The sequence below is a fragment of the Aotus nancymaae genome, unplaced genomic scaffold (genome assembly GCF_030222135.1).
Source record: "Aotus nancymaae isolate 86718 unplaced genomic scaffold, 86718_ANA_hifiasm-v0.15.2.pri h1tg000007l, whole genome shotgun sequence".
NCBI lineage: Eukaryota > Metazoa > Chordata > Mammalia > Primates > Aotidae > Aotus > Aotus nancymaae.
This window is the reverse complement of record NW_026988418.1, coordinates 40885859-40898812: the sequence shown is the minus strand read 5'-3', so window position 1 is coordinate 40898812 and position 12954 is coordinate 40885859. Positions and strand designations below refer to the sequence as shown.

The 12954-nt window shown below is 40.3% G+C and overlaps 1 protein-coding gene across 5 annotated transcripts in view; it reads right to left on the bottom strand.

Annotated features, from left to right (window-relative positions):
- Positions 1–216: 216 nt before the first annotated feature.
- Positions 217–12954, bottom strand: part of NEXN (nexilin F-actin binding protein) — a 47395-nt gene continuing 34657 nt past the window's right edge. For 3 of the 5 annotated variants that reach the window (XM_064372532.1, XM_064372534.1, XM_064372535.1), the window contains 5 exons: positions 10822–11019; positions 6341–6562; positions 2161–2346; positions 1248–1605; positions 217–1165 (listed from right to left, as the gene is read on the bottom strand). In XM_064372532.1, coding sequence (XP_064228602.1) covers positions 1152–1165; positions 1248–1605; positions 2161–2346; positions 6341–6562; positions 10822–11019 — 978 coding nt within the window. In that variant the 3' untranslated portion in view covers positions 217–1151. Of the gene's footprint in view, positions 1606–2160; positions 2347–6340; positions 6563–10821; positions 11020–12954 lie in introns of all 5 variants that reach the window. The other 2 variants (XM_064372533.1, XM_064372536.1) reach the window with 1 other exon arrangement.

Genomic DNA, 12954 nt, shown 5'->3' with positions numbered 1-12954 from the left:
CTAAAAATACTAAAAATTAGCTGGATGTGGTGGCACACGCCTGTAGTAGTCCCAGCTACTCGGGAGGCGGAGATTGCAAGGAACTGAGATTGCACCACTGCACTCCAGCTCTGGCGACAGAGCAAGACTGTCTCCAAAAAAAAAAAAAAAAAAAAAAATTTTAATGTTAAAGGGGTAACATCTGGTTCCACAAGTCTTAAAATACAGAAATAAGACTTTTTTAAATACAGAAGTTACTTTATTTGAGTTCACATTGTAAAATAAAATTGTATTCCAGAAAATTAAAATATAAAACAACTTAATAGAACATAATAGCTAATTATTTACAAACTTGTTTTAAAGACTAGAATTTTAAATTGAAGGTTGTGCCACGTTTTCCTGAAATCTAACACACTTAGATCTGGAAATGCTGGACTATGCTGAAAGTGTTTTCTCTTGCATGAACTATTAATACAAAGTTTTTTCATTAAAATATAATCTGTTCAGGCAAGATCACAACATAAATTTACTTTATATATTACATATGTTTGAAAAATAACGTGTAATATTCTCAACACTGTATAGGCAGTGTTTCTTAAAAGTCCTTTAGTTTTTCTCTATGCTCCAACTTTCCTGTGAAAGGAGTTATCACTCCTCCCCACCCCGCTTCAATCCCAGTATATCTGCTTCAGAAAGACTTTGAAACTACAACAACCAAAATGATATACTACTAAAGAAAAAGCCCACTCAAATTGATAGATTCTGAATTAATTAGCTATTTCAACCTAATTTTAGGTGTAAAAAGCTCAGAAATGACGTTCATGCAAAATAATATATTTTACCTAGGTTTTTTTTTTTTAACGTAGTTGTAAACGTCTATGGGAAATACACAGCCTTTATAATAGGTTCTGATAGAATAATTGAGTAATTTCCCACCCCACAATTAAGTACATTTTATCGACTGTTACTGCATAATAGGTGATAAATCTGATGTTCATGTGGAAAAGAAGAAGGCATTCTTTAGATGAGCTGTATTTTGAAGACTTAAGTAAAGGAGTAAGAAGTCAACATAATGGCACTCCTGGTTTCCTTTTTTGGCCCCGCCACAGAAAAGATGGATGTAATAAGAAAGCTGGAGTGAAAGAGAAAGTTCCAGGAAGAGGGGAGGGGAGCTAGTAGTCATCAGCTAAAAAAGAGAAGAAGAAAAGTGATTTTAAGGAAAAAAAAATTTAATAGAATAAAAGATAAAAAGATTAATTAATTCTTACTTTCAATGGTAAGAATACAGGTACTAGCTGCAGATCCTTTATTGTTGACTGCTTTACACATATACTCTCCTCCATCTTCTGGGAAAGTTTCTGGTAAGTAAAGGCAGTAAGTTTCTCCCCTTTCAATATATTGATAGTCTTCTCCATCCTGCAATATTTCTCCTTCAAACCACCATGTAATTTCTGGTTTGGGTTCTCCTGTTACTTTAACAGTAAATCTGACTGGCTCACTGTCTACAACTGATGTGTTTTTAAGAGGTTTCTTGAACCATGGAGCTCCTGTTCTGGTTTGCTCTTCATCTTCAGTAGTAGAGCCATTCATGATGCTATTTTCTTCCTCCTCCTCCTCTTCTCTTTTCTATGTTAAAATAAATGTATTCAGGTTGGCATTTATAATACAGTATTTTCAGGACAGCGATTTAGTAACGGGATTTTGAAGTCAAATTTTTTTAAGTAAAGAACTTACAGGTATGCCTACTACAAAATGTACTTAACAATACATTCCAGGCCCGGCGCAGTGGCTCATGCCTATAATCCCAGGACTTTGGGAGACAGAGGTGGGCAGATCACCTGAGGTCAGGAGTTCAAGATCAGCCTGACCAACATGGAGAAACCATGTCTCTACTAAAAAATACAAAATTCGGTTGTGGTATTTCGTGCCTATAATCCCAGCTACTCGGGAGGCTGAGGCAGGAGAATCGCTTGAACCCAGGAGGCAGAGATTGTGGTGAGCTGGGAGTGCGCCATTGCACTCCATCCTGGGCAACAAGAGCGAAACTCCATCTCAAAAAAAAAAAAAATTGCATTCTAGTGACTTGAAAGAAAGCTATTAAAACATTTTTTAACCCACATAATTAAATTATGGGTTTTAAGAGGGCATCTTTGGAAAATAAAGGATATGTAAGCCTGGTACCTTTTGTAGTGCTGCATCAATTTCCCTTTGTTCAAACTGCATGCGTAGTAACTTTTGTTCTTCAATTCTTCTTTGTTCTTCTTCTTCTCTTGCCTTAGCCATTTGTTCAAATCTTGCTTTCATATTCACTTTGTGAGTAAATGGAGCCTCGCTTTTTATTGCAGGCCTAACATCAACATCTTCTTCCTGCAAGAAAATGCACCAAGACTAAGAAAAATAGCTTGCCTTCTAAAAACGAAGTGTTACTAGTTCTGACTTTTTTTTTTTTTTTTTGGAGACAGAGTCTTGCTCTGTCACCAGGCTGGAGTGCAGTGGTGCAATCTCGGTTCACTGGCCGGCTCACTGCAACCTCCACCTCCTGGGTTCAAGCGATTCTTCTGTCTCAGCCCTCCCAAGTAGCTGGGACCACAGGCGCCTGCCACCACTCATGGCTAATTTTTTTGTATTTTTAGTAGAGTTGGGGTTTCACCGTGTTGGCCAGGATGGTCTCGATCTCTTGACCTCGTGATTCACCCGTCTTAGCCTCCCAAAGTGCTGGGATTACAGGCATGAGCCACCCTGGCCAGAAGTTTTACTGGTTCTAAAGGTGTTGTTTATAAGCACAAAATGATTAACATGTTTGTAATGCATATTTGTGCTACACTGCAGACACTCAGATTTTTCTAACTCCTAAGTTCAGGAAAAGTGACAGATATATTTATGGAGCATTCTCTTAGTTATATAGTCTTTTTTTTCTGAATGTAAAGATCACAGTATCACTGGAATCCCAGTCTGTGTTTGTCTAACCAACTCCACTTGGTTTTAATAGCACTTAATTGAAAAAGATCAGAATACTATACATTCTAATAATTGTTAAAACATACCATTCCCTACTACATAATATGAGAAATCTGTTCTTTCTACTTAGTGATTTTCCCTTCTTCACCCTACTTAGAACTATGTCCCTGATGAATTCCATCCAAATAATGTAACGATGGTGAAATGGCCGGGTGACAGTGTTTACAAGTAGAAAAAGTTCATCCTCTGTGGTCCCAGAATTCTTGCATAAACATAAATCCTTTCTTACTCTGACCTAAAAAGTTGATTATTAATATTGTTCCCCAGATCATAGTGCCTGCAAGGTTTAAAAGGACCTTCATTAACTAGCCACAACCTACTTTTACAACTTTGTATCCTATCACTTATTCTGTGAACCTTGCCTTGTAGTCCTTTGAACCTGTTTTCCATTCCCCAGATACATTTTTACAACCTCTGAGTTAATCTGAAAGGCTTCTCCTATCTGGAATATTTCTCCTCTTTACCTGCAACTTTTATTTAGCCTTTACACTCAGCTTAAATCTCACCTTGGGCTTGTTAAACATGTCCTAGGTATATTGACTCCACCCAATTTGATTCTGTAACACTAAGTATACAATTTCTATTACAGCATTTACAATAATTAGAATTTTCTTCAGTTATACATACTTAGACTGAAATTAAAGACATATCCACTTATATATCCCCAAAACAACAGATCCAACATGTTAAAAATGTCCAACATTTTTTAGATGTTAAAAATGGTTGCGGTCAGGCACAGTGGCTCACGCCTGTAATCCCAACACTTTGGGAGGCTGAGGCAGGTGAATCACGAGGTCAGGAGTTTGAGACCATCCTGGCCAAGACAGTGAAACCCATCCCTACTACAAATACAAAAAAATTAGCTGAGCGTGGTGGTGGGCACCTGTAATCCCAGCTACTCGAGAGACTGAGGCAGGAGAATCACTTTAACCCTAGAGGGGGTGGTTGCAGTAAGCCGAGATTGCACCACTGCACTCCAATCTGGGCAACAGAGTGAGACCCCATTTCAAAAAAATTAAAATTAAAAAATAGAAATGGTGTTTGCTTTTAGCAATGATGAAATGGTTTATCTACAACTTGCCCGGGCCCTAGGCTTGTATGTTACACAAGCTCAGATGCATATTGAATTGATTGGTTGATATCTGGATGTTTCACAGCATCTCTATTTGTCTGAAATAGCTTTTCCTCTTTTCCTTCCAAACACTGATTTCCCATGTTACTGTATACTTGTTACTATGATTCCTTCCTCTTTCTTCCTCTCCATCACCATCCCCAAGTCCTGCCAGTTTAGACTCCTATATACTTACCTGTCCTTTCCATCCCAGCCCTACTTCAAATCCTCAGGCCTTCTCTGACCACCCTGTATGAAACAGTAACACAAACTCTTATTTCCCTTACTCTGCTTTATTAATCTTCATAGCTTTAATTTGTTAACCACCTGATAACTGTTTTCCATTCCTCCCCTGACCCCCAACCCACCCATATGAACAGGGACTGTAAATTGAGTGAACTGATGTTGTCCTGTGGACATAATAGTCAAATAATTTTTTTTTCTTTGAGACAGAGTCTTGCTCTGTCACCAGGCTGGATTGCAGTGGTGTGATCTCAGCTTACTGCAATGTCTGCCTCCAGGTTCAAGCAATTCTCCTGCCTGAGCCTACTGAGTAGCTGGGATTACAGGCACCCCCCATTATGCCCAACTAATTTTTGTGTTTTTGTAGAGACAGGGGTTTCACCATGTTGGCCAGGCTCGTCTTGAACTCCTGACCTCGTGATCTGCCCACCTTGGCCTCCCAAAGTTTTGGAATTGCCACGGCGTGAGCCACTGCACATGACCTCAAATAATTTTTTTTTTTTTTTTAAGACAGGGTTTCACCATGTTGATCAGGCTGGTCTTGAACTCCCGAGACCTCAGGTGATCTGCCTGCCTTGGCTTCCAAAGTGCTTGGATTACAGGCGTGAGCTACCACACCCGGCTGGCCTCAAATAATTTTTTAATGCATGTATCTAACACCATATAGCTTCAGCATAGACAATACCTGTCTGGCAATATCCATGTTTTGTTTTTGAGACAGGGTCTTGCTCTGACACCCAGGCTGGAGTGCAGTGATGCAATCACAGTTCACTGCAGCCCCTCAACCACCCAGGCTCAGTCGATCCTCCCACCTCAACCTTCCGAGTAGCTGGGACTGCAGGCGTGTGCCACCATGCTTGGATACTTTTTTTGTATTTTTTGTACAGATAGGGTTTTGCCATGTTCCCAGGCTTGTCTTGAAATGGGCTCAAGTGACCCACCCACCTCAGCCTCCCAAAGTGCTGGGATTAGAGGGTGTGAGCCACTGCCCAGCCAATATCCATGTTTTTAAGAAACTGCTTCACATGTCATCTAAGACTCCATGATCATCTCACTTGTGCTTGCATCTTCATTATCTTTTGCTGTCTTTTGCATTCGTGCATGCTTCAATAATAATGAATTACTTAGAGTCCCAATAATTGGCACACAATTTCTTCATTCTGTCCTTTTACCCAGTCTCCTCTGAAGGCCCTCCCAGATTCCCATACCCGTTTTGCTAGCTGAATATTTGATCAAAATGTATTTCTAGAATATAGGTTAAATTCTGTTAAATATTATGGCAATTCTGGCAGAAAAAAAAATCTAGATCTCATTGAAACCAGTATTCATAATCTCAGAAATAGTCCTTAACCTAGAAGGGAGATTGCAGATCAGTGATTGCTTCTTTATTTTATGTTTGAAAATAATTCAAATTCATGTCATCAGAATTCTCAGTTAGGCTCTTCCACACTGAATTACTGCTGTAACTTTGAGCAAGTATTAGAGGCTGTATAGGTTTCATCTAAAAAACAAGAAAGTATGAATAATCTGGAGTTTAACTTGAATATGCACTGCTTCTACTGAGTCAACTAAAACATATGCCAAAAAATATATTCTTTTTAATTATATAATTTTTTTGTAGAGATGGAGTCTCACTATGTTGCCCAGCCTGGTCTAGAACTCCTGGGTCATGCGATCCTCCCTCCTTGGCCTCCCAAAGTGCTGGGATTATAGGCGTAAGCCAGCCAAAAAAATATTTTTAAACATTTTTGCTAGTGTGAACCATTTGACATTCACTATAGGTTTTAAAACTGATAAAGGTGTTATGAAGCAGTGCTAGTCTTTCAAAATTTAAGATCTAAATGTGTTTTTGCTATTTACTTCCCAGATTTCTATATATACCAATGACTAATTGTAAGTACTAAAACTTACTTCAAAGCCAGTGTTACTTCTGTTAAATTTATTATCATTACTATACCATAATTATGTTAAAAAATAAAGGTAATATACCTCATGAAAATTTTCTGCTTCTCGTTCTTTAATTTCAAGGTCAATTGCTCTCCTTCTTGCTCGTTCTTCTTCTATTTTTTTCTGTATTTCTTTTTCAGACAACTGTCCAATTTTTTCAAACTTGCTTTTTAGATTTTTAGCTTGAATAGAGCCACTCCTTTTTAATTTGATCAATTCTTCATATTCTCTGCTCAATCCAAAGGTTTCATTTTCTTCCTCTTCCTTCAAAAAAAAAAAAATTTTTTTTTTGCTGTTGTTTTAGATACAGAGTCTCACTATGTTGCCCAGTCTGGCCTTGAATTCCTGTGTTTAAGCAATCCTCCTGCCTGAGCTTCCCAAGGAGCTGGGACTACAGGCATGTACCACCATGCCTGACTCAAAAAAAAAAAAAAAAAAAAATTTGTATGTTGAGTATCAACATATTAGTTTGTACAATAAATCATCTAAAAAGTGTGCACTATTTTTTACTTGAGACCAAAATTAAAGTTTAACCTCTTCTCTAAATGCAGTGTCCAAATTTACTAACTCAAAATGGTGCTACGGATTTAAGGCTTTATTGAAAACATCTTATTCTACTTAAAATACTATTTTCATTAAGGAATATCATTAAAATCCTCTTACATTCCTGGATAACCTGCTAAAACTAAAATATTCATGACAAGATTAGTTTTTTCTAGGAGTTGTAGGAAAATCTTTGTTAGGGGAAGGCAAAAAGATAATTGAAAGAACACTGAACTAGGAGTCATACGCGTTCTGGTCCTGGCTCTGGTGCTCTGCGGGCTTCTGTCCAGTTGCTTACTCACTGTAGGATTTAAGTTTTTTGTTGTTGTTGTTTTTTGTTTTTTGAGGAGTCTCATTCTTGTTGCCCAGGCTGGATTGCAGTGGCACAATCTTGGCTCACTGCAACCTACACCTCCCAGGTTCCAGCGATTCTCCTGCCTCAGCCTCCCAAGTAGCTGGGATTACAGGCATGCGCCACCACTCCCAGCTAATTTTTGTATTTTTAGTAGAAATGGAGTTTCTCCATGTTGGTCAGGTTGGTCTCGAACTCTCAACCTCAGGTGATCTGCCCACCTCAGCCTCTCAAAGTGCTGGGATTACAGGTATGAGTCACTGTGTCTGGCCTGATTTTCTTCATCTCTAAATAGATCCAGAGTATCTAAAATTTTTCCTACTTTTGATTTCATGATAGTCTAAGTTAAATATCACTCAATACTCAAGTTAACAAATAAGCATTTCTGGAGATATAGTTTGGTAAAATATCTACATATCACTTGTATCCTCAATCTGCCAGCAAAGATAGAAAAGGAGTCAACTGGCCAGGCACAGTGGTTCACACCTGTACTCCCAACACTTGGGGAGGCCAAGGTGGAAGGATCACTTGAGCCCAGGAGTTCAAGGCTAGCCTGGGCAACAGAGCGAGACATCATCTCTTCAATCAAACAATTCACTAGGTCTACAGCCATACCACCCTGAACATGCTGATTGCTCCTGATCTTGGAAAAAATTCACTGGGTGTTGTGATGTGTGCCTGTAGTCCCAGCTACTTGGGAGGCTGAGGCAGGAAGATCACTTGAGCCCACAAGTTCGAGATTACCATGAGCTATGAGTATACCACTGCACTCCAGCCTGATAGAGACTGCCTTTTTAAAAAAGAAAAAAAAAAAAAGGGAATCAATCATGATTGGACTCCAATTCTTTAGTTAGTTGTTAGTTTGTTTGTTTGAGACAGAGTCTGACTCTGTCACCCAGGCTGGACTGCAATGGCACTATCTTGGTTCACTGCAACCTTTGCCTCCTGGGTTCAAGCGATTCTCCTGCCTCAGCCTCCCTAGTAGCTGGAATTACAGGCATGTGCCACCACACCCATCCAGCTCTTTTTGTACTTTTAGTAGAGACAGGGTTTTGCCATGTTGGCCAGGCTGATCTCAAACTCCTGACCTCAAGTGATCTGCCCAACTTCGTTTCCCAAAGTGCTGGCATGAGCCACTGCGCCTGGACAGCTTCAATTCTTTATACCATTTTATCTTGTTTGTTTATTCAGATTATTTTCCCCTGACTTTTCACAATTATTACTAGTCCTTTGTAATATTTACTAAACCCTAATCCCACCATATGGAATGGTAAAATACTACAGGTATTTCTGGTATACTTTTCCTGAAGACGACCTAAAGTTCTAGGCAGAGTTTTTGTTGTTGTTGTTGTTGTTGTTGTTGTTGTTTTTTTGAGACGGAGTTTTGCTCTTGTTACCCAGCCTGGAGTGCAATGGCGCGATCTCGGCTCACCGCAACCTCCGCCTCCTGGGTTCAGGCAATTCTCCTGCCTCAGCCTCCTGAGTAGCTGGGATTACAGGCACACGCCACCATGCCCAGCTAATTTTTTGTATTTTTAGTAGAGACGGGGTTTCACCATGTTGATCAGGATGGTCTCGATCTCTTGACCTCGTGATCCACCCGCCTCGGCCTCCCAAAGTGCTGGGATTACAGGCGTGAGCCACCGCGCCCGGCCCTTAGGCAGAGTTTTAAAAGGTGAAGGCAGAGGGTGTCATAGTCTGGGATGATGTGACATGAGGCTTTAATTGCTTGACTCAACCAAGGGGTAAGAGAAAACATTCCTTTATACTATTTCCACTTTTTAGACTATGTGGGGTGAAAATACACAACTCATAAGGTACCTAGACCTTGAAATATTTTCCTACAGTACATTCCTGGCATTTATTTACACATTTATATTTATATTCTCAGGGTCAGCTAGATAATTTGCCAGCCACACCTGGGGCAGAGAAGTAAAACTTCCCTTCCCACATGCCCACTGCCCCAACCCATAAAAAACAGGCAACTTCAAAGAGATTGCAACCTCTATTTGGGGACCCACTGGGTTCCTAGGTCGTAAGTTGGTGAGAGGATCCCACCAAGTTGCCTGCCAAACATGCCATAGCATTGCCAGTCCAAGTCATGAGGCTACATCCTAGACCCTGACCCTGTTCATGTGCGTGTCCTGGCCCTTGGCAGGGGCCAAGCCTAATGGCAAATACAGGCCCCCATTCTACCTTTCTCTTCTGCTGCCCATGCAACCCAGGCCACCCAGCAGGATGACTGCAGAATCCAAAGAGCGAAGGAGGTTAGGCAGGGCCTTGGGAAGGGGGCTGCTGAGAACTCATTCCAGTGAGGCAGGAAGACAGCATGAAGCTCTAGTGAGGCAAGGCTCCTATATAGGCACTAATTCGAAGACAAAATTAAGAATTTCACCGGGCACAGTGTCTCACGCCTGTAATCCCAGCACTTTGGGAGGCCGAGGCAGGTGGATCACGAGGTCAAGAGATCGAGACCATCCTGGTCAACATGGTGAAACCCCGTCTCTACTAAAAATACAAAAAAAAAAAAAATTAGTTGGGCATGGTGGTGTGTGCCTGTAATCCCAGCTACTCAGGAGGCTGCAGCAGGAGAACTGCCTGAACCCAGGAGGCAGAGGTTGCGGTGAGCCAAGATCGCGCCATTGCACTCCAGCCTGGAAACCAAGAGCGAAACTTTGTCTCAAAAAAAAAGAATTTCAAGACAGTGGCTGGGCATGATGGCTAATGCCTGTAATCCCAGACCTGTGGGAGGCTCAGGTGGGAAAATCGCTTGAGCCCAGCAGTTTGAGACCAGTTATAACTATATACAAATGTAAAGCATACCTGTAATTTCAGTACTTTGGGAGGCCGAGGCAGGTGGATCACCTGAGGTCAGAAAATTCAAGACTAGCCTGGCCAACATGGTGAAACCCCATCTCTACTAAAATACAAAAGTTAGCTGGGCATGGTGGCTCACGCCTATAATCCCAGCTACTCAGGAGGCTGAGGCAGGAGAATCGCTTGAAACCAGGAGGTGGAAGTTGTAGTGAGCCAAGATCGCTACAGAGAAAGACTCCATCTCAAAAAAAAAAAAAAAAAATTAAAAATTAGCCAGACACGGTGGTACATGCACCTAAAGCCCCAGCTACACAGAAGGCTGAGGCACAAGGATCACTTGAGCACAGGAGATAAAGGCTGCAGTGAGCCATGTTCACGCCACAAAAAAGAATTTCAAGAGAGCAACCTCAGCATTAAACCACAAATGCAGGGCCTTCTGAACATGGAGGAGTCTTACGAATGCACAAGGTGCATGCCCATGAAGCATGAAACTGGCACTATATAGTCTATATATAATATATATTAAATATAAACATGCATATTTATAACTATATAAAAATATAAATAGTAATTGCTCAGTCACTTGCAAACCTAGATATTTTATAATTAAACTATCAAGGAAGGAGTAGTTATTACAAACTAGAAAGTACATGTATTTATGCAGAAGCCTGTAACATGTAAGTGCCTCATAGGAGTATGTCAAGTATCCTAAAGGTGAATAATAATACAAAATTATTCTAAGGTGATATAAGTAAAATATTTAGCTTAATAAATATGGGAAATATAAATAGATATTTCTTAAAAATCTTACCTCTCCCATTTCTTGTCTCAGTTGTTCAAATTCCTGTTTCTCCATTTCTAGCTTATGCTTCCGTTCCTCCTCTGTTCGTCGTTTTTCTTCTTCCATCTTTTGTTTTAATAATTCTTCAAAATTAATTTCCAGTTTTCCCGGTGTAAGAGATTCTTGAGAGATTGTCTTATACATCTCTGGGGAGTCATCATCTACTACCTATTTAAAATAAGTATTTTATCACTCTGCCCAGGATTATACATAGTAAAAAGGGGAATATTTCTAGAAGAAACTAGGATTTCTTAAATAGAGAGGTTTCACATTGAAGAAAGAACAAGAGGATTTAACAGTAAACAAGGAAGTCTCAACACAGTGTTAAAAAAAAGGGGGAAAATTAGAAAATGTAAGACTGAAATATTTAGTGGTTATGAAGGAAATGGTAACCATCTATTCTCCATTACAATGGAGACAAAGAAATACTTTATTCATAACATAAGTACTTCGAATTAGACATTAAGATTTCCAAATTTGAGAACATTTTTTAATTGGATTAAAATAACTCTCCATTCTGGAGAGTTAATTTCAGTTAATTGTGATTTTGTTTGATTGAATTACATAACCCATCACAATCTCTTCATAATCAGGCAAAAATCACTCAGTGCTATGAGTTTATTGTTTATTTGCTGTCAGGCTAATTTTAAAGAAATAATAAGGCCAGGCATGGTGGCTCGCACCTGTAATCCCAGCACTTTACACCTGTAATCCCAGCACTTTGGGAGTCCAAGGTGGGTGGATCACGAGGTCAGGAGTTCGAGACTAGCCTGGCCAACATAGCGAAACCCTGTCTCTATTAAAAACACAAAAATTAGCCAGGCATGGTGGCAGGCGGCTGTAATCACAGCTACTCAGTAGGTTGAGGCAGGAGAATCACTTGAACCCGGGAGGTGGAGATTGCACTGAGCCAAGATCATGCCATTGCACTCCAGTCTGGGTGACAAGAGCAAGACTCAGTCTCAAATAATAATAATAATAATAATAGTTAATACTTAGAGCTGCCGAGTACAGTTATAAGCACTTTATGTGTGTTTATTTATTTATTTTTTTTTTTTTTATTATTTTTTTTTTGAGACGGAGTTTCACTCTTGTTACCCAGGCTGGAGTGCAATGGCGCGATCTCGGCTCACCTCAACCTCCGCCTCCTGGGTTCAAGCAATTCTCCTGCCTCAGCTTCCTGAGTAGCTGGGATTACAGGCACGTGCCACCATGCCCAGCTAATTTTTTGTATTTTTAGTAGAGACGGGGTTTCACCATGTTGACCAGGATGGTCTTGATCTCTTGACCTCGTGATCCACCCGCCTCGGCCTCCCAAAGTGCTGGGATTACAGGCGTGAGCCACTGGGCCCGGCACGTGTGTTTATTTAATCCTATAACCCTATGAAGTAGTTATTACTAATATCCTCATTTTACAGACAAAGAAACTGAGGCACTGAAAAGTAATTGTCTAAAGTCAACACAAATACTATGTGGCAAAGCTGGGATTCAAACTTCAAAATCTTTCTAATAAGATTATAGGCGAAGCGAGGTGGCTCACACCTGTAATCCCACCACTTTGGGAGGCTGAGGTGGGCGGATCACGACGAGGTCAGGAGTTTGAGACCAGTCTGACCACTATGGTGAAGCCCCATCTCTACTAAAAATACAAAAATTAGCCAGCTGTGGTGGCTGGCACCTGTAATTCCAGCTACTCAAGAGGCTGAGGCAGGAGAATTGCTTGAACCCAAGAGGCAGAGGTTGCAGTGAGCCGAGATCACACCGCTACACTCCAGCCTGGGCGACAGAGTGAGACTCCATCTCAAAAAAGGATTATAGGCCAGGCATGGTATAACATAAACCTCAGCCCTGAATTGTGACCCTGTGGTTGAAATAGACATAGGGGAATGAGAGAGGCAAGGGGTACTATTCATTTGCTCCAAGTTTTATTAAGGCAATCCAGGGTTTACCACAGAACTATTTCAACTCAGAAATGATGTTTAAGTGGTTTACAATTCAAAGATTGCCTGAAATTTTTAAATTTTATATATGCATGAACTAAGCTATAGTATGAAATTATAATACTTACTCCTGGATAAATTACAATACTTATTCGTGGATAAG